Source organism: Oncorhynchus keta, chromosome 34 (assembly GCF_023373465.1).
Source record: "Oncorhynchus keta strain PuntledgeMale-10-30-2019 chromosome 34, Oket_V2, whole genome shotgun sequence".
Taxonomy (NCBI): Eukaryota; Metazoa; Chordata; class Actinopteri; order Salmoniformes; family Salmonidae; genus Oncorhynchus; species Oncorhynchus keta.
In genome coordinates, this window is record NC_068454.1 from 32,405,090 (window position 1) to 32,430,839 (window position 25,750).

At 42.5% G+C, this 25,750-nt stretch overlaps 1 protein-coding gene across 1 annotated transcript; it reads right to left on the reverse strand.

The window, feature by feature from the left end:
• Positions 1-9,099: 9,099 nt before the first annotated feature.
• Positions 9,100-23,350, reverse strand: LOC118366962 (cyclic AMP-responsive element-binding protein 1). The gene is made up of 8 exons (XM_035749836.2): positions 23,183-23,350; positions 18,978-19,090; positions 18,243-18,389; positions 17,906-18,006; positions 17,666-17,814; positions 17,248-17,430; positions 16,998-17,154; positions 9,100-14,942 (listed from the first exon to the last, which is right to left on the reverse strand). Exons 2-8 carry the CDS (start codon positions 19,080-19,082, stop codon positions 14,798-14,800), a joined length of 987 nt encoding a protein of 328 aa, XP_035605729.1. The 5' UTR covers positions 19,083-19,090; positions 23,183-23,350; the 3' UTR covers positions 9,100-14,797.
• Between the last annotated feature and the right edge of the window lie 2,400 nt (positions 23,351-25,750).

Sequence of the window (25,750 nt, forward strand, 5' to 3'; positions counted from 1 at the left end):
GCAGGCATGAGCAGGTCACTAACAGCAGCCTTCACCAGGGCTGTCTCAGTACTGTGCATGGGTCTGAAGCCAACTGGAGAGCTTCATAAAGCTGGTTAGCGCTGAGGTGTGAGTGAATTTGAGTTGCCACCATCTTCTCCAGGACTTTAAATATAAATGGGAGGTTGGAAATAGGTCTGTAGTTTGAGAGGAGGTCTAGGTCAAGAGATGTTTTTTTGAGCAAAGCGGTGATGGCAGCAATTTTGAATAGTGACGACACCTGCCCGCTATGGAGGGGCTTGTTGAACAGATTTGTTAAAAACCTGGATGAGAGCAGCTGAGCATGTTTTGAACAGTGATGTTGGATTAGGGTCGAGAGTGCCACTGGTAGTTTTCATTTTTTATATTAGTTTATGTTAGCAAAGTCACTTAGAGGATGAGCAGATATGGGGGGTGGTGTAGGAGCCAGAGTGGGGTTAGATTTGGAGGATAGTATGTTCTCTCGGATGGTGTTGATTTAAGCCTTGAAGAACTCAGCAAATATATTGCATTGTTCGGTAGCTGCTATGGGAGGGCCAGAGTCTGTAGGGTGGAGGAGGTGACTGATGGTGGAAAACAAGGTCCTAGGATTTCCTCGATTGTTGTCTATCATGGCAGAGTAGAAGGTGGAGCGGGCTACTTTAATGCTTTGAAATACCAAGCCTGGTGGTCTTTATAAGCCAGTAGGTGGACAGTTAGGCCAGTACTTCTCCACACACGTTCTAGCTTGCGGCCAATGATGTACTGTATATAAACCCTGGATTGCTGATTCTATGTATTGGCCATTGAGGTGCTTTGAAGCCACTGGCCGGCCATAATGGCACTCCCCTGGAGAGCAGTCCTCCATAGGAATGAATGGAATTCTAAGGTATTTCAGTTAAATGTTTCAAGGACAAAATTAAATGTATCAAAGTATGTTTGTTGTTGTGGGAACAGTTTTATTTTTATGTTTATTTATTTTATTTATATAACATAATTATGTATGCATTAAGGTGTCTAAATAGAATAAATGTGTCAAAAACAAATGTAGACATTAATAAATGCATTTTTATAGCTTCCAAAATCTGTTTTACAATGGTAGAGGAGTAACAAGATTGCTGTGCGGTGGCTTCAATACAGCGTCCCCTGTCAATCATCCAGGGTTTATTACACATCATTGGTCTTCACGCAACTCAGCTCCTCTGTGAACCATGGCGATGACCATTGGAAGGACAGTTGTTTTTCAGGGGCAAGGCTGTTTATGGTCCTTAGAGTGCTGTTATACAGGTCAACCATCACACCAGGCGTGGACTCATGACAGTCAGCTTGTAGGGCAGGGCAAACAGACTCTTGTAAGATGGAGGTGTCTAGGGACATGATGTTTCTGAATTGAATAGTGCGCTTTAATAGGCTCTTTTTAATGGCTGGAATGGAATCAATGGAACAGACTCAAACATGTGGTTTCAGAGGTGACGAACCAGCACAGGTGTAACCATACTGAGTAACGAGGTGAGACCAATTGGTGCGCCCCACGTGCTAACATCCAACCTCGAAATATAAAAACTAAAGCCAATTTCCCCACAGATAACATTGTTATCGTCTTTCTGTAGGAGCAGAGCCCCTGCTCCTACGTCGCTGGAATCTGTGTGCAAAGCAAATGGACAACGGAAATCTGGAGCAGCTAGCACCGAAAGGGTCTTTGTCTTCTCAGAAGCCTCCAGACAGTCAGGGCTCCACCAGAAAACAACGTTCGCATTGATCAAATCTGTAAGTGGCGCAACAATCTCAGCAAAGTTCTTGCAAAAAGTCCAGTAGTAGCCAGCCATTCCCAAGAATCAGTGCAGCTCCTGTTGAGAAGCTGGCACTGGAAGGTTATTGATGGCCACCGCTTTTGCCAGGACCGGTTGGACTTTTCCTTGCCCCACCACCTTCCCGAGATATTTCACTGTTGTTCTGGCAATTTCGCTCTTTCACAGGTTAACTCTCAGGTTGTGAGCTGCGAAACACCCGAACAGACTCCTAATATCCTGAAGGTGTTGGGGTCTGGTGATGCTAAATAAGACCATATCGCCTAAATATGCCTCCACATTTTCCAGGTCATGTAGCACGATGTGCACGAGCCTTTAAAACTTGGCTCCAGAATTTCATAACCCGAACAGGAGATGAAGGTAGGAAAACAAGCCATCAGGATTGACAAAAGCAGACAACTCTTTGGCACACTCAGTTAGAGAGACCTGCCAATATCCCTTCAGCAGATCAAACTTGCTAACATACAGTACTGTTGATGATAGTGAAGACATCAAAACTATGAAATAACACATATGGAATCATATAGTAACGAAAAAAATATGATATTCTAAAGCATTGCAACAATGTTGCCTTTTTCCTCCAGAGACAAGTAAGACATCAAGATCTTCTAGAATCTCCGAGTTACTCAACTGCACAACAGGCACAGGGTGTATTGGGCTTTCCTTGTGCTTTTGAGGAAGACTAAAAGCAGAATATCACTACCGGTTTCCACTGACTTCTCCGCCCGATCATAGAGGGTGAAGTATGATTTCAAAATGTTGACATGACACAGCCAGGTTTTTTCCCCCTGCACTCCGGTGTGGCGATGATGCAATCTAGATGACCATTTTTTTCACTACAGGGTAAGGGTCTGAAAAGCGAGTTTGAAACAGTGACCCCAGAATGGGCAACAAAACCAGGACTTGGTCACCCACATCAAAAGTGCGGCTTCGGGCCTTCGATTGCACCAAACTTTTATTTTAATTTGCGCCTTCTCCAGATTCTCACTGGCAAACTCACACATGCGGTGCAATCTGTATCATTTGTTTTTGTGTTTAAGGTGTTGCCCTGCAGCAACCTCTCTCTCAACAAGCTCAAAGGATCTCTGGCATGATGTCCAAACACAAGCTCATTCGGACTAAAACCAAGACATTCCTGAACAACCTCCTGTGCTGAAAACAGCACAAGAGGGATCCATTCATCCCAGTCTTTCTCAAACTCAAAGCAGTAAGCTCTTAACATTGACTTCAAAGTCTGATAAAATCTCTCAAGAGCACCTTGAGACTCTGGGTGGTAGGCACTAGAGGGGCAATGGGTAACACTCAATTGCTGTAGTAGTGGCGGGAAAACCTTTGACATGAAATTCAAATCTTTGTTTGCACTAACTGCGGGAGCTCAAACGCTGAAAATAATTTCACCAGGGCCTTAACAACACACGGAGCTGTGATTTTTCTCAGTGGAATGGCCTCCGGGAAATGGGCAAAGGACCAACACAATCCACCAGAACCATGCTGAACGGTTTGTCCAAAGCAGGAATAGGCAGCAAAGGTGCAACCGGTTCAACTTGGTTCAGTTTACCCATCCGCTAGCAAGCACAACAGGATTTATAGTAAGTCTTGTTTCAGACCAGGCCAGAAGAATTTATGCAAGATACGGTCATACGTCTTGTTGACCCCAAGATGGCCTGCCATAATACCATTGTGAGCCAACCTCAGTATCTCTTGTCAAAGAGTAACTGGAACAGGGGGCCTCCCGGGTGGCGCAGTGTTTAAGGGTGCTGTACTGCAGCGCCAGCTGTGCCACCAGAGACTCTGGGTTCGCGACCGGGAGGTCCGTGGGGCGACGCACAATTGGCCCAGCGTCGTTAGGGAGGGCTTGGCCGGTAGGGATATCCTTGACTCCTGTGGCGGGCCGGGCGCAGTGCACACTAACCAATGTTGCACGGTGTTTCCTCCGACACATTGGTGCGGCTGGCTTCCGGTTTGGATGCGCACTGTGTTAAGAAGCAGTGCGGCTTGGTTGGGTTGTGCATCGGAGGACGCATGGCTTTCAACCTTCGTCTCTCCCGAGCCCGTACGGGAGTTGTAGCGATGAGACAAGATAGTAGCTTCTAAAACAATTGGATACCACGAAATTGGGGAGAAAAGGGGTTAAAAATTCAACAAACAAAAAAAGCGTAACTGGAACAACAATTTGAGAAACATTGGGCCCAAAAAGTGGCCCAGAATGCCATTTCCTTATTAGAACACCAACTCTGTCAAAGTAACACCCACACATTTAATCAAACTCCTCTGGACGTATATCAGCAACAAGAGGGGAGAAGGAAACTTATTTTCTCTGTTCAGCAATTAGCTGCTTCCTAGACATCAAGTCTTACAAACTCACCTTTGAGGTTTATTTTTTTGTTGTTTTATTACCCCCTTTTGTCCCCAATTCCGTGGTATCCAATTGGTAGTTACAGTCTTGTCCCATCGCTGCAACTCCGATACGGACTCGAAGGTCCAGAGCTGTGCATCCTCCGAAACACAACCCAGCCAAGCCGCACTGCTTCTTGCCACAATGCCCGCTTAATCCTGAAGCCAGCCACACCAATGTGTTGGAGGAAACACCATACACTTGGCGACCGTGTCAGCGTACACTGCACCCTGCCTGACACAGGAGTCACTAGTGTGTGATGGTACAAGAACATCCCTGCCTTGTCAAACTCTCCCCTAACCCGGACGACGCTGGGCCAATTGTGCGCCGCCCCATGGGTCTCCCCATCAAGGCTGGCTGCGACAGAGCCTGGACTCAAACCAGGATCTCTAGTGGTACAGCTAGCACTGCGATGCAGTGCCTTAGACCACTGCGTCACTCAGGAGACTCACCTTTGGGGTTTTCAAGGGAGAGGTCAGTTCAGGAGGTTTACCGAAATCAGGATCCCCGATAAACGTCTCAGACAGATCTACCATGGTGGGATTGTTGACATCCTCCTCAACACTAGACTTCTTCCTGGCGACTTTCTTAGACAGCACGTGTAACAGCACACACTGGGAACACTCTAGGGTACTTTTCTGATTACCAATCAGGTTCCTCTACTCTAGGTTCCTTACAAATGACAGGATTTGCCACGACCTTCACTCCAGCCAAATCGTTTCCCAAAAGGAATGAGACCCCTGTCACTGGTAGGCTAGGCCTCACTCCAACGATCAGACTCAAGTTCCACATTATACAAAAGAACTTCCATGCAACCCAACTCCACACCTTGCACTAACACACTGTAATCAGTTGTTGAAGTGTCAGACAAAAGCAATACACCCTTCAAATGAATAACTGTGCTGCCCAGTATCTCGCAGTATCTTCACCGGCTACTTAACAGCATAGCCACTCTGCAGAAACACAAACACATCTGAAACAAAGGGTCCATGCACATCCAATCCAAAATGTTGTTTAGGAGATACACCAGTCACAACAGAAACTTAATGGGCTGTAGTGCTCCCACAAGAACAAACTGCTTTTCCTCTCTCTTATTGTTATGTTTCAACTTAGGACACAGAGACAATGTGTCCTTTCCCACGGTAGTAATGACAAACTGGCAGATACAAAAAAAACAGTTTGGCGCCAATCCTTATCTTTGGGCACTGTAGAAAAGGACTGAAATCTCACAGTAGGAGGTGACTTCTCTGGATTGCTCTTTGCGTAGAGATAACTACTGGGTGCTTTGGTCTTCTACAAGAACTGCAGCTTTCTCAGGAGTGAGATCCTTGTGCTCATAGATGTAGGTAGCAACCCTTTTTGTGAAGGCAATTTTTTAACTGCTTGAGAAGTACGAGTGTCTTTAAATCCTGAAAGTCCAAAAAGACAGGCTTGTTTTCTTACGAACTTAACATGGCTTTGTGATTCCGTCTTTTTGTCATTTACAGAAGTGTTGTCTGTTGGTCTTGAGGTCCTTCTGTAGCTCAGTTGGTAGAGCATGGCGCTTGTAACGCCAGGGTAGTGGGTTCGTTCCCCGGGACCACCCATACGTAGAATGTATGCACACATGACTGTAAGTCGCTTTGGATAAAAGCGTCTGCTAAATGGCATATATTTTGAGAGATGTGGAGGGTTGACACCTTTAGTTGGCTCTCCCTATTTGATTTCTAGACAAACAATCCTTTATCTGATCTTCCCTGTATTCGTTTTGCTCCACTTTTTGGTTTGCTTCTTGTCTCTAAGTTTGGTGTGGGTTTTAATTTGGTTTGCCTGTTTTTAGGCTAATTTCGTGGGTGCTCATGGTGGATGTGTTTTAGGTTCCAGTTGTTTCTAGTCTACTTTCAATGGACACCCCTGTTGTCACGCTGTATAATGATAGGAACCTAAAATCAAGTACATCATGAAAACAATGGGGACAAAGCCCAAAAACAAACACGTGTATATATATATATATATATATATATATATATATATATATATATATATATATATATATATATATATATATATAAAACACAGGGATGTAACCCAAACAATAGAGTGAGGTGTAAAACCTCTAAATAATACACGGGACGAGACCCGTAATAACAAGTGCACAATAACACGTAGCATGAAGACCGATACCACAGAGCACACAACCAACAAACATGGGACAATGATCGACAAGGACAATGGGGAACAGAGGGCACATATATACACATATTAATCAGGGGGAATGGGAACCAGGTGGACGTAATGAGACAAGACAGTTGCGGTTGGTGGTAATGAATTCTGTTCAGTGACGCATAGAAGGCCGGTGACGTAGACCTCCGGAGCTGGTGAACGGAATGAGCAGCAGTACCAGGGGAAGAGTGTCTTTCAGGACCCCTCTTAGCTTGACCTGGTAAAATCAACTATGTTAGCTACATAGCTAGTAGCTAGCTAATGAACAGATTTCCAGGACCAAAGAGAGAACTATGAAAATACAAAAACACAATTGCAACAAAAATATAAAATGTTATATCACTTGAGAATAATGAAGCAAGTCCTGGACTAATTTCTGTTTCCTAACCTCAGATACAGAGACCTGTGAAAGCTGATAAATCCTGTCTGTGGATGAATGTCCCAAAGAAAGTCCCAAGTCCTGGAGAGACTGAAGGGTATATCTCCAACGTGTTATATATGCTATTGGTTTACTGTTACAATTGGTTGTAGGACTACCAAAATACCGTTAAAAGTAACAATGCATAGACCTAGAACATGCATGGACAACCTTGCTCTTAGAGGTCTAGCTACTGTGTGTGCAGGTTTCTGTTCCAGCCTTGACATTCTGGCTATTATTTGTAATAGACACTACTCATCTAACTATCATATCTTGTTTTGGAGTAAGATGAATGTTTAAACCCACTAACCATTTACATATGCATTCTTTGTATGATATGAAATAGTGTTGATTCTTCGATTTAAGTATAGTGCATTTTTTGGTCATTTAACATTCCTTGTTTGTCTGGTTTATTTGGATTGTCACTTACTCTCATTTTGTCTGATTATATTGCACAGATTTGCAGCTGATATAATATTGAGCTCGTGGACATGTTTAATGCACTTGAACATCATTTCTATACTGAAACCGGATTAGTAAATCCTCACACATTGTTTACAATTTGTTGAGATGTTTTCTCCATTTGAAATTATATTAGAAATAGGAAACACAATCACATATCAGAGATAATTTATGTGTGTGTCACAGATGGCCTGAGGCACCTGAATTGGGGAGAATGGGCTCGTAGTAATGGAGAATGGGCTCGTAGTAATGGAGAATGGGCTCGTAGTAATGGAGAATGGGCTCGTAGTAATGGAGAATGGGCTCGTAGTAATGGAGAATGGGCTCGTAGTAATGGAGAATGGGCTCGTAGTAATGGAGAATGGGCTCGTAGTAATGGAGAATGGGCTCGTAGTAATGGAGAATGGGCTCGTAGTAATGGAGAATGGGCTCGTAGTAATGGCTGGAATGGAAAAAATGGAACGTATCGAACACGTCAAACACATTGTGTCAGTGTGTTTGATACCATTCCATCCATTATTATGAACCATTCTCCCCTCTTCAGCCTTTTGTAGTGTGTGGGAATAATTTGCTAATAACTTGAAAGAATTGAAAAGGCTGACACTGGCAAGACCAGTGTGTGGGTTTTTCTTTTTCATTGGACAATTAATGAGGCTAACTATGTTGAAGGATATCCGGTTTGACTTCTACAGCTACTGTATATGCCGTCATGAAATGGATTAGTGCAAGCCCTATCCTTGTAATGAAGGTAGGTAGGCCTTAAGGATGACATGCACAGGAGAGAGATATTACTAGCACATGAGTGTGTGCAGAAAGGAATTATTTAAGGTTATCTGATTTAATTTCAAAATACATGTTGCTTGAAATAAAGTTGTAATTTGTTTGCTTCATGTATCATCCTGGTGTAATTAATATGCAGTTCTACATTATCACAAGTTGCCTTCCGACTGGTGCATCGATCCTGGGCTGTGTTGCAGCCGGCTTCGACCGCGAGACGGCGAACGATTGTTCCAGCGTCGTCCGGGTTAGGGGAGGGTTTGGCGCACGCCAGTTTGACGGTGTTTCCTCTGAAACATTGGTGCGGTTGGCTTCCGGTTTAAATGGGCAGTGTGTCAATAAGCAGCGCGGCTTGGCAGGGTTGTGTTTCGGAGGATGCACGGCTCTTGACCTTTGCAGCGACGGGACAAGACTGTAACTACGAATTGGATATGTCAAAACTGGGGAGAAAAAAATAAATAAAAATAAACATTATCAGCATTAGCATTTGTACAATAGTCTCCTATAGCTTTACAATATAAACAAACCACTAGCTAGGTCTAGTAATGCAAGGTCAATAATACATGCGTAGCACAAGCTAGTGCATAATTAAAACTACAGTATATTTCTTAATTGAAACTAAATGAGTTATATACCTGGGTAAAATATATTTGCGTTTTGGAGGAAGTGGACGAAGAGCTAGGAGAGACAGATTGGTGAGGGGGGAGAGAGAGGTTGATAGTGAGATAATTACTGCTGCTAGCTAACTTTTGATGTAAACAATGTGGCCGTTAAACATTGGACTCGTATGCTAGCTACATTTAGTTTAGTTATATTATTGGCTGTCTTGAGAGAAATGATCTGGCTAACAAGGTAAGCTGATCTTTACCTTGACATCACGCTAGCTCTGTGGTTATTTGCTGTGCTCGCCAAATGTAACACCACCAGAGCAAACGGATAATAACCAGGAAATGAACGTTGTCTGATGATTTGCGCGTCCATATCGAACATGTTATTGTTTTGACAGTTAAAAACAGTCTATAAAATGATGACAAATAAGGCACTTTGAATGCAATTTATTGTGGCATAAATGTTTACAAAAGAGTGGTACAATGTGTCACATAGCGCTTTCAAAATGTCTATCTGTCCATGGCTGTGGAAAGATGTTTCGGGGTGGGGGTGCTGACATTTTTCCTAGATTTTTTGTCTGCTGACAAGTACTTTGCTTCGCTCCACTTCTACAGGAGTAATAAAGGCCTAGTGCATTAATTGGATGAATTGTTTATTTCTTTATTGATCAGAGGACAGCACCCCTATTCCCCGCGACTTTGTATCTGTCTAAAGTGTGGATCGTTAGGCGCTTTAGTTTAATGCTGTTCACAGACAGTATATACAATGGACAGATACACAACTGGAACACAATAAAACCTCCCTTAACAGGATTACATTATGTACAATAAATGGTATTTAAAGATTACAATTTGTAAAATTGGCAATATTCAAACAGGGCACAAAAGTTTAGAAAAAGGTTATTGTTCAAAGTTCCACTATGACAGGCTGTTCATGCAGGAAGTAAAGCCAGGTTGTGTACCTCAAAATGGTACAGAAACCAAACCACTGTAGGCTATTGATATTTTTTTTGTTCATTCAGCTACTTAAATTGAATGAAATGCTAAATACAAAAGCCTATAGGCAAGTTTACCTCTTGGTATCTTCACTGGTATTTTGTCAAGATTAATTCAAGATTAATTCTTCTTCTGTTCAAGCAAACCTCACCTACTGTTTTGTAAGCGCCATTGACCTGCTCTGCTCAGTTCTGCTCGGGTCATAAAATAATGAGTTTTACAGAGCTGGCAAAGCTGAAACTCAAGGTGTGCTGTGTCAAATTGCTTCCCTTCAGCATGAGTCCATAATCTACCCTGAAAAAGCTCTGCTAAGAGATTACCTCTGCAATTTGTCATGCTTGGATTCAGCCTCACAAATGACTTGTCAAAGCGTCTGTAAAAACTGAAAGAATAGCGCCAGGACAAGGTAATGATTCATACGACTCAAAAGATGGCTTTGCCTTTTGCAAGCAACAGAAGAACACAATTACAGTGATACCCTTGCACAATGATAATCAGAAACATTACTTTCTGTGACCATTTCACACGAACCCAACCCACTTTTCTTTTTACAATACCATTCACATAATATGATGAATGCTGTACATTATAAACAGTCTTTTAATGTAGAAAAATAAAGCAAGCAGAGTGACACTGGATTGACTGAATCTCAACGTACAAACACAGTAAAAATGATAACCATTAACAAACTACCCCCATCCTAACAGAAAACTCAAGAAGTTATGCTTTGTTATATGTTTGATGTGCATGAGATGAATCTGGGTATTCACACTGAAGATACATTCCAATTCCAATGTGTTGATTTGTTTTTCATGGTTCACCCAGGATCAATATATTTAGATTCCTGATGCGTCCTCCTGAATACAAAAAGACGAACAAACTACGATTTTGGTGCTGATTATTTCCACAAATAATGTTTGTTTTTTTTAAAGATATTACAGGTTTGGAGTTGGCTGAACCATGTATTTATTTCACATTCAATTCAGGAATATTCTAGTGTCTAAAATGAATTCTTATTTATAAAGTACAAACAAAGGCAAAAAATGTAGGAAGAAATGCATTTACTGTACCGTGACATTACATATGACATAATATCTAACAAAAAGAAAAGAAGCTTTCATTTTATGATGGTGTTTCTTCCTAGGCGGGCGGCGGCGGGGGGTGCTCTGTGATGAAATGCATTTATAGTAAGCATGTTACAACATTCGCAAGAGGCTTTTACAACCACTTAGGGCTCTCAGTCCTCTGTACAGATGAGTGGTGTGGCTGGCAGAATCACATTTATTTCTTAGCCATTTACAGCTTAATGAAACCCAGAGGACTAATTGAACTAATATGTCTTATGGGTCGTAATAGCTTCCAACAAGCTGTTCACTCGCCTGTCTCAAAAGAAGATGAGCAGAGCAACACAAAGCATGGTGAGTTTAAAAAAGGCCTTTTTCTTAAATAGCTGCCGACATTGTAATAGGCCTGGTAAGCTAAAGGAATACACATGATATATTTTTATATTTTTTTATGTGCTGCAGTATATGATACAAATACGTTAATCTATATTGGTTTCATATTATGCATAACAATTTTCTTATCAAATCAATAGAAATATCATAGTAAAATCTACACATGCTGTAGGCTCCATGTACAGTAATTATATCAAAAAAAAAAATCAATATGTAATACAATATGGTACTACTTTATCCTATCATAAACAGAATATAAAGTATCTATGTCTGTGATGTTGGAAGATTGATCCCAAGTCCTACATAAACCTACTAACGAAATGTTAATGTAATCGTATACACTACCGTTCAAAAGTTTGGGGTCACTTAGAAATGTCCTTGTTTTTGAAAGAAAAGCAAATGTTTTTCCCATTAAAATAACATCAAATTGATCAGAAATAATATAATAATAATAATATATGCCATTTAGCTGACGCTTTTATCCAAAGCGACTTACAGTCATGTGTGCATACATTCTACGTATGGGTGGTCCCGGGAATTGAACCCACTACCCTGGCGTTACAAGCGCCATGCTCTACCAACTGAGCCACAGAAGGACCACAAATACAGTGTAGACATTGTTAATGTTGTAAATGACTATTGTAGCTGGAAACGGCAGATTGTTTATGGAATATCTACATAGGCATACAGAGGCCCATTGTCAGCAACTATCACTCCTGTGTTCCAATGGCACGTTGTGTTAGCTAATCCAAGTTTATCATTTTAAAAGGCTAATTGATCATTAGAAAACCCTTTTGCAATTATGTTAGCACAGCTGAAAACTGGTGTCCTGATTAAACTAGTCGAGTATCTGGAGCATCAGCATTTGTGGGTTTGATTACAGGCTCAAAATGGCCAGAATCAAATAACTTTCTTCTGAAACTCGTCAGTCTATTCTTGTTCTGAGAAATAAAGGCTATTCCATGCGAGAAATTGCCAAAAAACTGAAGATCTCGTACAACGCTGTGTACTACTCCCTTCACAGAACAGCGCAAACTGGCTCTAACCAGAATGGGAAAAGGAGTGGGAGGCCCCGGTGCACAACTGAGCAAGAGGACAAGTACATTAGAGTTTGAGAAACATTAAACATTAAATAGTACCCGCAAAACACCAGTCTCAATGTCAACAGTGAAGAGGCACATCCGGGATGCTGGCCTAGGCAGAGTTGCAAAGAAAAAGCCATATCTCAGACTGGCCAATGGGCAAAAGAACACAGGCACTGGACAGAGGAACTCTTGCCTAGAATGATCAGTTAGCCTTTTAAAACAGGCCTCTGTACACCGATGTAGAAAATTCATAAAAAGATCTGCCATTTCCAGCTACAATAGTAATTTACAACATTAACAATGCCTACACTGTGTTTCTGATCAATTTGATGTTCTTTTCATGGCCCCAGAAAACTAGGCCCCCAGCCTTGGCCCCCAGCCTTTTATTATTATTATTTTTTTAAACAAGGACATTTCTAAGTGACCCCAAACGTTTGAACGGTAATGTATGTACTGAATGTATGTACAGTAGTACACACACCATAAATATGTGTATGCCGGAGATTACAAATGTATCTATTCCAACAAGATTTACTTAGGTGAATTTAATCTCAGATAATTGCCATTAACCCATTAACCATATGTAGTGTGTACTGACAACTTTTTCCAGTATTCAGACATGAATCTGTTTTCTTCAGTAGTTATATGGGATCCATATTCCACCACCACCTAGCAACAATCTTTAGAGCGTAACAAAAGTAGCTCAAATCTCAGATATCAAAATGTAACGAAATACAGAAAATACCCAAGACACTTGAAATGTAAGATGAATCCGAGTTGATGGGTTATACTGATTATGGAGGTTTAACCTAAGCACTGAGATCTAGAAAAGAACATAATCTGATCTCATATGATCTACTGAGCAGGGCCCGGTTTCCTGATAGCGATGGAATTTAGGCGTGTTTTAACAATGTATCTTTCCCAAAGATGTAACATGAGTTTCCCAAAACACCACACAGAGAGAACGCTCGCTTAAGAGCGTTGTTTGATCATGTGTTGATACTGATAGGATTGAAAGAAAGGGAACTTTCCTCAACATTATAATTATTTCACAATACTGACGACAGATCAGCTCCTAGAGTGATATTACCATGGCCGCAGGAAGCTGTTTTGGCGTGGGGGTGCTGAAATTGTTTGTCGACGGGCGAGTTGGGGGGCTTTCCCCTGCTCTGCGGATGAGTATTTTTCCCCGCTCATACAGGGGTAATAAAGGCCTAGTGCACCAATTTGGTTTATTCAAAGGCCGAGTGCACTAATTTGGTTTATTGTGATTTATGAGGGGGTGATGCAGCACCCTCAGCACCCTTACTTCCCGCGGCTACGGATATTACCACCCATGGATGCAAATATTGAGGCGCCTTAGTCTAATGCTTACCCACTAAATCAAAGATTTGTCACATCATTAAGCACGTTAGGCTACACATCATGAAATATATTGAGACAAATTACAAACAGTAGCCTACAAGTAGCAAAATAGAACTCAATTGATTGAACATGGTAAGTATTTCAATAGGACTGAAATAGGCCTACTTCCTACTGTTTATATTTTAATCCAGTCATCTCGGTTTTCATTTGAAGCATATTTTTATACGTTGCTTGTTTGTATCAATTACAAAGACATTGGCACCTTTGCATTTGTAGTCAACATTGTTCTGAAGTTATCATCGGACACAGAGAGACGGATAAACCATGTGATGTTTAGCGGAGATCTTCTGTACATAAAAGAGGGCAAAAAAAGCATCTAACGACGCACTGCTGTTCTACGAGTGGTCTGAAGCATGCGTTAGATTACGAGCGCTTTCAAGTGCAATGTTAATAACGAGATTTAACGAGGCTCCTACAAAGGTTCTAACGATGAACTTAGCCTTAAGATGCTTTTGGGAAACCGGGCCCAGAGAAATCTACAATGTCTTAACTGACTCCAATGCCAGGGTTCTGGAGGCTACCTTGACTTCCTTGTCTTGACTTCCTCTTGAGCTGATTGGACATTCAGACACTAACCCTATGGTTTGATTGGCTAACCATTGTTAGTGAAGACATACGAGGCTTTGGGTTAATAACAAATGACTATGTCAGAAGTCTGTGACTTCTCTTCCCAGTATTCAAACCCCAAACAAGAAGCTTGAATAGTGTAAAAGAGTTAGTGTTATGTTTCACCACGTTATCCCTGGAACCACAACTGACGAATGAATCCTCATCATTTCAGTTCCGCGGTGGGATAATATTGAGAGAAGTTGGGAGAGGCAAAGAAAGATGAAAAGGTGGATAACAAGTGAGCGGGAGAAGAAGGAGTGGAAGCAAGAGGATGTGAGAGAGAAGACAGGGTGAAAATGGATTGGTGGATGGGAGATTGGGGGACGTATGGGCCAAAGTGGTCATGTTTACTACAATTCCCACAAAGCACTGTCCATCACTGATCTCCCGTCCATCAATCCATTTTCATTCTGTCTTCTCTCTCACATCCTCTTGCTTCAGATGTCATGGGTCATGCCCGTAGGCCAATGCTTGGCAGAGTCTCTGTACAGGTCAGTGGGCAGTCTGATGCCCGCTGAATAGGGAGTGACAGTTGGGCTAGGATGGGTTATTTTGAAGCTACTCAGATTTATGGCAGTACAGGTCTTTAAGTGCTTTCAGTTCCTCTATGAGGGTTTTGTTCTGGTTTTCCAGCACGGCCACGCGGTTCTCAAGACACTTGACATACTCCTTCTTCTTCCTGCGACACTCGCGGGCCGCCTCTCTGTGACACAACAAGAACCAAGACACAGTTAGGGAAACCTCTGGCTATTGGCTCAGCTAGCATGGGATGGTACACATCGTCTTCTCTAGAGCAGCTTCTAGTTTTGTGCCAAAAACTCTTGAAGTTTTTCTTCATTTGTATTTGTAAATACAGTGCCTTGCGAAAGTATTTGGCCCCCTTGAACTTTGCGACCTTTTGCCACATTTCAGGCTTCAAACATAAAGATATAAAATTGTATTTTTTTGTGAAGAATCAACAACAAGTGGGACACAATCATGAAGTGGAACGACATTTATTGGATATTTCAAACTTTTTTAACAAATCAAAAACTGAAAAATTGGGTGTGCAAAATTATTCAGCCACCTTAAGTTAATACTTTGTATCGCCACCTTTTGCTGCGATTACAGCTGTAAGTCGCTTGGGGTATGTATGTCTCTATCCGTTTTGCACATCGAGAGACTGACATTTTTTCCCATTCCTCCTTGCAAAACAGCTCGAGCTCAGTGAGGTTGGATGGAGAGCATTTGTGAACAGCAGTTTTCAGTTCTTTCCACAGATTCTCGATTGGATTCAGGTCTGGACTTTGACTTGGCCATTCTAACACCTGGATATGTTTATTTTTGAACCAATCCATTGTAGATTTTGCTTTATGTTTTGGATCATTGTCTTGTTGGAAGACAAATCTCCGTCCCAGTCTCAGGTCTTTTGCAGACTCCATCAGGTTTTCTTCCAGAATGGTCCTGTATTTGGCTCCATCCATCTTCCCATCAATTTGAACCATCTTCCCTGTCCCTGCTGAAGAAAAGCAGGCCCAAACCATGATGCTGCCACCACCACCATGTTTGACAGTGGGGATGGTGTGTTCAGGGTGATGAGCTGTGTTGCTTTTACGCCAAACATAACGTTTTGCATTGTTGCCAAAAAGTTCAATTTTGGTTTCATCTGACCAGAGCACCTTCTTCCACATGTTTGGTGTGTCTCCCAGGTGGCTTGTGGCAAACTTTAAACAACACTTTTTATGGATATCTTTAAGAAATGGCTTTCTTCTTGCCACTCTTCCATAAAGGCCAGATTTGTGCAATATACGACTGATTGTTGTCCTATGGACAAAGTCTCCCACCTCAGCTGTAGATCTCTGCAGTTCATCCAGAGTGATCATGGGCCTCTTGGCTGCATCTCTGATCATTCTTCTCCTTGTATGAGCTGAAAGTTTAGAGGGACGGCCAGGTCTTGGTAGATTTGCAGTGGTCTGATACTCCTTCCATTTCAATATTATCGCTTGCACAGTGCTCCTTGGGATGTTTAAAGCTTGGGAAATCTTTTTGTATCCAAATCCGGCTTTATCTTCTTCACAACAGTATCTCGGACCTGCCTGGTGTGTTCCTTGTTCATCATGATGCTCTCTGCGCTTTTAACGGACCTCTGAGACTATCACAGTGCAGGTGCATTTATACGGAGACTTGATTACACACAGGTGGATTGTATTTATCATCATTAGTCATTTAGGTCAACATTGGATCATTCAGAGATCCTCACTGAACTTCTGGAGAGAGTTTGCTGCACTGAAAGTAAAGGGGCTGAATAATTTTGCACGCCCAATTTTTCAGTTTTTGATTTGTTAAAAAAGTTTGAAATATCCAATAAATGTCATTCCACTTCATGATTGTGTCCCACCCCACTTGTTGTTGATTTTTCACAAAAAAAATACAGTTTTATATCTTTATGTTTGAAGCCTGAAATGTGGCAAAAGGTCGCAAAGTTCAAGGGGGCCGAATACTTTCGCAAGGCACTGTATGTGTATATATAGCCTGTGGCTGCATAGAATTCTTCCACTCCTTTATGCTGTACATGTTTTGTGTTGTATGTTATCGGTCTTGTATCTAGCAATCCGTCACCACACATGACGTTATTGTAATTGAACGAATTGATGGTCTTGGTTACACTTTACTTAATACAAGCAGGTATAATGTTTGTTTACTTGTAGCATATATAAGCCCTAAAATGGCTTATTATAAGGTTTACAGGTCTCCAAAGGGAACCCCACTCTGTCCTTACCTGTTCTTCATGAGTCTGACCTCTCTCTTGCGGGTAACTTCTACCTCTGGGCCCCCCTGGCCAGACAGGGCAGGGGAGGAGGCCATGACCACCCCAGGGGCGATGGTGCTAGTGGGGGCCGTGCGGATCTGGTAGGCCTGCACATCTCCTGACGCAGCTGGGGAACAATGGAAACGATCCAAACGATCTCAAACACTCCGATTGACTGTGTGTTTTTATCCATATCAAGAGGTAAGGCACTACCACTCACCTTGCACTACCACCTGGTTGCTTGGCACCAGGATCTGCTGGCCGTCCGAGGTCTGAGCGTACTGCAGGATGGTGGTGCCCTGCTGGGCGGCCGCAGCGTTGGTCATAGTCAGGGTCTGCAGTCCCTGGATCCCGTCTGTTCCGTTATTGGCCAGCTGGATTGCCCCGCCCTGGGTGATGGCGACTGGGAGAGGAGAGGGAAGGAGAGAGCAAGAGAGAGACAAAGAGAGCCAGAGAATGAGGGCAGACAAAGAGAGAGCGAGAGAAGGAAAATAATAAGGTTGTAACATTAGCAACTAAACATCTTGCTTAAAATACCCTCTTAAATTACCTCTGTCAGTGACTGAAAAAATAACTTTTGCTGCTCCGATGACCATGATATTGTTGAGTAAAAGAACAAAGGGTCAAACGTGACGTACTGTACTGGCCACTGCTGGTCTGGTAGATGGGGCATGATGTGGGCATGGTAACCGTGGTGATGGCGGGCGCTGTGTCCTCCTCCGACTTCTCTTCCTCGATCCTGGGAACCCCTGGGGTGTCACCTGATGACAGGTCATTCAGGATCTTCCTGTTAGGGTTAGAGGGCAGGATGTCAGATAAACACCAAGAAACACCTTCAGTAATCACAGCACTGCATTATCACACACACCAAAGTGTACCTATATGAGGGGCGTCGTGAGAGGATCTCTCTGCGTTTCTGAGAGTCAGTCACACTGTCCACTGACTCCTGAGAGTCTTCACTCTCTGCTAGGGTGGAGATCTGGAAAAGTCCAATCAGGTGTGTTAGTGCTGGGCAGGAAAAAATACTTACATACACTGTATTTCTTCAACACCAGGGTTGGTGATCATAACTGGTTTATTATGACCAGGTCTGGTTGGGGTCACAGTGATTTCTTCTAGGGCTAAGTTGTTGTTTCTAAGCTAGGATTTTGTTAAAGTTTTTTATCTTGACGACAAAGCTCTATAAATAAAGGTTAGATGAGAAGGTCTACTCACCTGAACAGTCTGGACCTGTGGTGACTGTATGACAGAGGGCTGAGCGGCCTGGATGACGCCGTGAACCTGGACCGTCTGGCCATTGGGCAGCTGCACCAGGGTGACTGTAGGACCGCTGGATGTGGCGTGACCTGCTGCCATGGAAACCTGCAAAGCATAAACATAATCCTGCTGTCCAGGGGACACACACCTATAACTAGAACCCCCGAGTTCTCCTGGTCTGGAAAAACTTGAGGTTTTCTGGGTCCTACTACTTCTGTTTATAAAAATACCTGTTTGCTACATTTGTTTGTCTCTGTATGTATACATATTTACTGCATTTGTGTGCATATGGGAATGAAGCGGAAGCGTGAATGATGTCAGTATGTACAGTATATTTTGTGACATTCTCCTGCTTGCATCAGCCTGTTCTGCTGTAACTGAAGTTGTGGGGGGGGACTATTTCCATGTCTTCCTATTTCTTGTACAACAGGGTCATGCTGACTACCGTCTCCCAGTGAGTCATACTGTATATATCTGCTGGGTGTGTGAAGTGGCAGACCATTCCCTATCAGTCAGTGAGTATTCACAACCCTGTGAGGGACTGGGTCCGGTCATAGATTAGTCAGTGGGGTAGTGAGTGGAAGTTGTAATGCGCAAGTGTGTGGTAGGGAGGCAGAGTAGGCTTACCTGTGAATGGTAGTAGTAATGTTATACTGTACTAGTGTGTGGTAGGTTGATGGGCCGGCTACTTACCTGTGCCAGGGTGGCTATCTGTGCCTGGGAGATATGTTGGCTGTCTGTCTCTGACACTACCGTGTCTCCTCCCTGATGAACCTCTGCTCCCGACTCCATGGTCATCGACTTAGCTGTAGGGGAAAAGGGAGAGAAGGACATTAGGGTTAGAGAGGGCTTAGATGGGACTTTCTGATACATTTTATGGGTGTCTTGTTATGATCGTTAAGGGGCGGCAGGGTAGCCTAGTGGTTAGAGCGTTGGACTAGTAACCGAAAGGTTGCAAGTTCGAATCCCTGAGCTGACAAGGTACAAATCTGTTGTTCTGCCCCTGAACAGGCAGTTAACCCACTGTTCCTAGGCCGTCATTGAAAATAAGAATTTGTTCTTAACTGACTTGCCTAGTTAAATAAAGGTAAAAAAAAGGAGAAAATCTCAGTAATGCTGATGATCATTTCAGCTGGTTTGACCTGGTTTTTGTTGAGAGTATTGTAGTACTTAGTAGTAGTACTAGTAGTACTTTCTACTGGTACTTATTTTTGAAGGATTCAACAGATAGTTAGTTACCTGGCACCAGCTGATATTTGGGGCGTTAGGCCAGTAACCGAAAGGTTGCTAGATTGAATCCCCGAGCTGACGAGGTAAAAATCTGTCGTTCTGCCCCTGAACAAGGCAGTTAACCCACTGTTCCCCTGAACAAGGCAGTTAACCCACTGTTCCCCTGAACAAGGCAGTTAACCCACTGTTCCCCGGTAGGCCGTCATTGTAAATAAGAAAATCAGTGGAAAACCTGTCTCTAGAATCAACCTACTGTCTGTTAGGCAAGTGTTTCTGCAAACTGCCCACAGCCGTCCTTCCATCTTTTATGAACATAGTATTTAATAATTGAAACAGATGTGGATTATGTGACTGTTTATAACTGTTTGTAACTGACTGGCAACATGATAGCTTGTACCTCTCTCAGAAGTCAAGCGGGGCGAAGCCGCTTCTTACGGATGTAACTGAGAGGTCCAATGTAAGTGGAGAAGTTCTCAAGGCTATTCCTAAGCTTTATCATACTCTTCTAAAGGTACATAAGAGAGTTGGGGCTACCCTTTGACAATGTGATTTTTGGGCTGGAAATCTTTTTAGGAATGTCCTGAGACAACCTTGGAAAACATTTGGCATTACTATAAAGAACAAATTATTCCGTTCTGGCTGAGGAATAGCTTGGAGACTGGCGTAGCGGAGTAAGGAAGTGACCCATTCCTAGGTTATAAACACACACACACATTAACAAGCATTTCCCTACACCTGCAATAACATCTGCTAAATATGTGTTACGCGACCAATAAAATGTGATTTGACACAAACACACAGCACTATCCCCTGGAGAGGTCATTCTTCTCATTGTCTAGGAATGCGTCACTTTCCTCCTCGTGGGTATAGGGCCTAGCAGCTAGCGTGTGTTTGGTTTGGGCAGCTGACATTTCCCTCTGGTCCTCTGGGACACCTTGTTCAGCAGAAGGCCTGTGTACATCCACCTAATGGCTGCCAAACACAGCATGGCTGCACCTGAAATGGCATCCTATACCCTACATCAGGAGTCCCCGATAACATTCAGCCGTGGGCTGATCTTTCCTTGTGCGGATGGTCGGAGGGCCGGAACATAGTTCTAAATCATTTGTACAGTGCAAACAGACCGCAAGAATCCCAAACAATATTTGACAGAAACAGAATCATTTTAAACCTTAATTACAGTGGAATACAATCACATATGCCTCGCTATTTATGCGTGGGAATACTTGGGAACAGATTTACGAAATTAAAATAATTTTGAGCTAATTCCTTAGTGATTTTCCAGTCTTTTATGTCCAACAAAAAAATCTTTAAAAACAATGAATTTTTTCTCAGAAAACTTGGGTGGCCAGATAAAATTATTTGGCCCGTGAGTCGCCTTTTGACCAGAGACCCATAGAGCGCTGGCCAAAAGTAGTGCACTATTTACGGGATAGTGTGCTGGCCTCTGGTCAAAAGTAATGCACTATAAAGGGGATAGGGTGCCATTTTGGACTCAAGCCATTTTCTTCCTTCTCTAGACCTTTAAGCTTAAATATTCTCCAATAGCTGTTGCTAAACTCCACAGAGTCCGACCAACTCAGACTTGGCAAACATGTGCACTGCCAGAAACCCATTACCAACATGTCATGCAATGGCTTTATCCGCTAGAGGCCTTTCCCAGATTCCCAAAACACTTCCGCCTCCTACTCCTCTGTCTTGTCAATATGCCATGTCTCTAGACTAGCCAGAGAAATGTTTCACCTAACAGGGATAGCTAGGACAGAACACACACATGGGACAGTGCTCTCAGGCAGTCTGTAGCCATAGGCACATATGTGTTATGACTTGTCTGGCCTGTCTGGTCTGCCAGTGCCACCCCAACAGCGCCAGCTCTGTCTGTCAGAGAATACAATGTTGGCAATTCCCCTACTACCAGTGACCATTGGCTGGCTGCTAAACATGGTAGTCTGGTTGTGGAGGGGAGGGAGTGCCAGCAGCCACAAACCCTCCCTCAGTGGAAAAGCAGGGTCATGAAAGAGGTGCCTGTTGCAGACAAAGGGAGAGAAACAGCTTCATTCTGCCCTGATAGTCAACTCTGTTTTCTTGCCCTTTTTATTTTATTGAACCTTTTCAGAACCATAGAGAAAGAGCATGACAGAAGAACATTTGTGGAATAAAGCTATCAACCATGAGTGTAGTAGCCTATTGATTTTGACAATAATATTTTGACAATGTAATTACAAAAAAAAAGATTTTTTAACTAAATAGCAATGCAACAGTAATAGTGTGTAGAATGCTGAATCATTATTCAAGTCCCATTCAAAAGAAGGCAGAAATGAAAGCATCGTGAGCTCACACACTGCATCACAGTCGGTCACAGTGAATAACGTCTCTGTTGAATCTTACAGAGTTATCCCTCTTCAGAAGTCACTGGGTGTGTTCGAGCGGTAAGGCTTAAGTAACCGACTGTAGACAATAGTCGAGAATTGAAGTTGAGGGAGACAGCTGAAAGTCGGACACTAATGTGGTTTTCCACAGCAAGGCTCAGTGCAACATGGCAGTATAAAAAAAATGATTTCTCTAACCACCATATCACACATTTTCAAACTGTAAATATATGTGTTTACATTCAATTGTACATATCGACTTTATATCTGCTCAGTGACAAGACAGAGAGCCACATGGAGAGCAGCGACGCCCTCTTTGTGTCATACCATTCATAAATAGCTTACCATTGGTTTTACATTTAGTTCGCGACAATTTTTGTGAACTTTTGAGAGCGATATATAACATTATATCATGCGGTATAATAAGTGAATATCCAAAATAGGCTGACCAAAAACTCATAGTGGCCTAATGCGTTTGAGGATGTTTTGACTAGACTACACTTACATAACTTTATTTTGGCACAAAAAAACGACTAGAAGCAAATAGACTGGCATTACGTGATGGGTCATATTATTATAGCGAACCAGGCATATGGATACATAATAATACCAAATTAGGGCACTTGTCTAAATTGACGATTTCTTATTATAGACTAGGACAGCACAGCAACAAGCCTTCTCCCAAAGAGTTGGTTTGACAAGTGGACTAGGCCTACCCCTATAAATAAACCTATAAATAAAATCGACATTTCTCATAATTTCTTATTCTGGTTTATGAAAGCCAATACATAATTTTGCACTTTTAAGAATTTAAGTTCAATAATACCCAACACATTTTTCGTACGAACAATTATTTAGCAGTTGAGTTTGGCTTATAGGACCACTACATTTTTTAGGCTACATAAAATCTAAGACAGCTCCCTTTGCATTTCTACTCTACAGGCGAGGGATAGGCTGCTGCGCAAGAAGACCCACAGCGCGCGAGTAGCCTTCAATAGGCTATAGAAAGCAGAAAGTCTCATGTTTGATCACAGTGCGCATTTGCTTGTAATGTCGCATCACAGACTATGCTGTCCAAACAAGCAATGTTCTCGATCCTGACTGGCGAGCAAGCATACTCCACATTCCCTGCCTTTATATACTAGCCGCAGAAGCCTCCCCTCCCTCCATGCCTGCATGACTGCCTGAAACAAGCCCGCCGCCATGATCTCTTTGTTCATCCGATATGAACCGGACCAGAATACAGTTTATGTGGGACGCGCCTTGTCTCTCTTCCCCTGGACACTAGTCCTCTCTTACCGAAACAGACTCCCTCGGTCACTCCCGGGCCCTCGGAGCTCCACTTTTATTCAGGCCGACACGTAAGAGACCGCGTCAGGCTACACCTCCGTCGCGTCACCGAGAACAACAACACCGAGAACGAGAGGGACGAAAATCAAATCGTCAGCGGCACCATCGAGAACGACCGAATGATGGGCGGAACAAGCCGAACAACTGACGGAGTAGACCGAAGTCATCTCGAAAATGGGCGGAAAGGAACGAACGTTTATGCGAGATGGTCATAATTCTGTTACAAAGTAGCAGCATATTTTGATACATTTAGCGAGGTTACTTTGTAGCGACTAGTTGGTACGTGCCAACCAAGTGAAGTGCAATGTTACAATGTGGCAACCTGTGCTGTGTGTGTCCCAAGGTTATTATAGTAAATGTAGTAAAAATATGAAATCAAATAATTAACAAACCACTAAATGTATCAAAAACTAAAAGATACTTACACTATTTTACTGTATTTGACTCCAAAACTAAATAAAACACAATAAAAAACAGCATTACTTGTTTTCAGTTTTCGTTTTTTTCTCTCAAAGTTTTGGGTAAAATCGAATGGGGTTTTCATAATTTTTTTAAAGTGTTTTTAAGCTTCTGAATCTGGTGGGTCACATTGAGAATGACTTTAATTCAAATGTAGACTCAGCAAAATTATATTTCAACAAGCAGAGAGACAGATATTGGTTGTGTTCCCCTGCTCAGATGTTGCATGCATCATCTGTCGGCACCAGATTTCGATACATTTTGGTTATGTCCCTCTGCTCAGAATTTGCGAAAGCATGCCAGATCTTACAATGCATGGATAGGTATTTTGTTATATCACATTTACACAACTATTCAGACCCTTCAAGTCCAGGTTCTGGCTGGGCCACTCAAAGACACTGCGTTGTCTTGGCTGTGTGTTTTACATTTACATTTTCATTTAAGTCATTTAGCAGACGCTCTTATCCAAGGTGCATACATTGACACCAGTGGAACAGCCACTTGCATCTAAATCTTTTGGGGGAGAAGGAGGTATTCCTGTTGGAAGGTGAACATTCACCCTAGTTTGAGGTCCTGAGTGCTCTGGAGCAGGTTTTCATCAAGGATCTCCCTATACTTTGCTCTGTTCATCTTTCCCTCGATCCTGACTAATCTCACAATCCCTGCTGCTAAAAAACATCCCCACAACATGATGCTGCCACCACCAAGCTTCACCGTAGGGATGGTGCCAGGTTTCCTCCAGATATGACACTTGACATTTAGGCCAAAGAGTTCAATCTTGGTTTCATCAGACCAGAGAATCTTGTTTCTCATGGTCTGAGAGTCCTTTAGGTGCCTTTTGGCAAACTCCAAGCGGGCTGTCATGTGTCTTTTACTGAGGAGTGGCTTCTGTCTGGCCACTCTACCATAAAGGTCTGATTGGTGGAATGCCTCAGAGATGGTTGTCCTTCTGGAAGGTTCTCCCATCTTCACAGAGGAACTCTGGAGCGCTGTCAGAGTGACCATTGGGTTCTTGGTCACCTCCCCGACCAAGGCCCTTCCCCCCCCAATTGCTCAGTTTGGCCAGGCGGCCAGCTCTAGGAAGAGTCTTGGTGGTTCTAAACTTCTTCCATTTAAGAATGATGGAGGTCACTGTGTTCTTGGGGACCTTCAATACTGCAGAAATGTTTTGGTACCCTTCCCCAGATCTGTGCCTCGGAGCTCAATGGACAATTCCTTCGACCTCATGGCTTGGTTTTTGCTCTGACATGCACTGTCAACTGTGGGACCTTATATAGACAGGTGTGTGCCTTTCTAAATCATGTACAATCAATTGAATTTACCAGAAGTGGACTCCAATCAAGTTGTAGAAACATCCCAAGGATGATTAAACAGGATGCACCTGAGCTCAATTTCAAGTCACATAGCAAAGGGTCTTAATACTTATGTAAATAAATATTGGTTTTTATTTGTAATAAATTTGCAAAAAAATGTAAAAACCAGTTTCCGTTTTGTCATTATTATTATGTGTGTAGATTGATTAGGATTTTTTAAAAATGTAATCCATTTCTGAATAAGGTTGTAACAACAAAATGTGGAAAAAGTCAAGGGTTCTGAATATTTTCTGAATCCACTGTATATTGTCGTAAATAGATTATTGGATTTATTTATGTTAAAAATGTGGATCACATGTAGGCCTATGTATCTAGATTGTAAGGATGTAAGGATAAAGATGTATTTAAGCTCTAAATAGTAATCCACCCAAAACGGTAAACATGCATTGATAATAACCAATGATATGTGGCGACATCAACCGTTTATGAGTCTTTAGTGCCTTTTGCTTCCAAAAAAACAGAAGAAGGTTGTCTCCCACAATGCTTTGGTTCTGACTTCAAGTTGCAGTTGGTGAGGAGCAGCTACAAACAGTTCCAGTCAACCTGGGTCGAAGGTTCATAACCTTTGTTGTAAACGTCATGCAGTCAACAAGTTGGACAATTTTTATACCCATAATGCAACACACCTTGAAAGACAGTGACCAACGTTGGTCAAGGTCTTGACAAAAGTGATCTGCTAGAACGT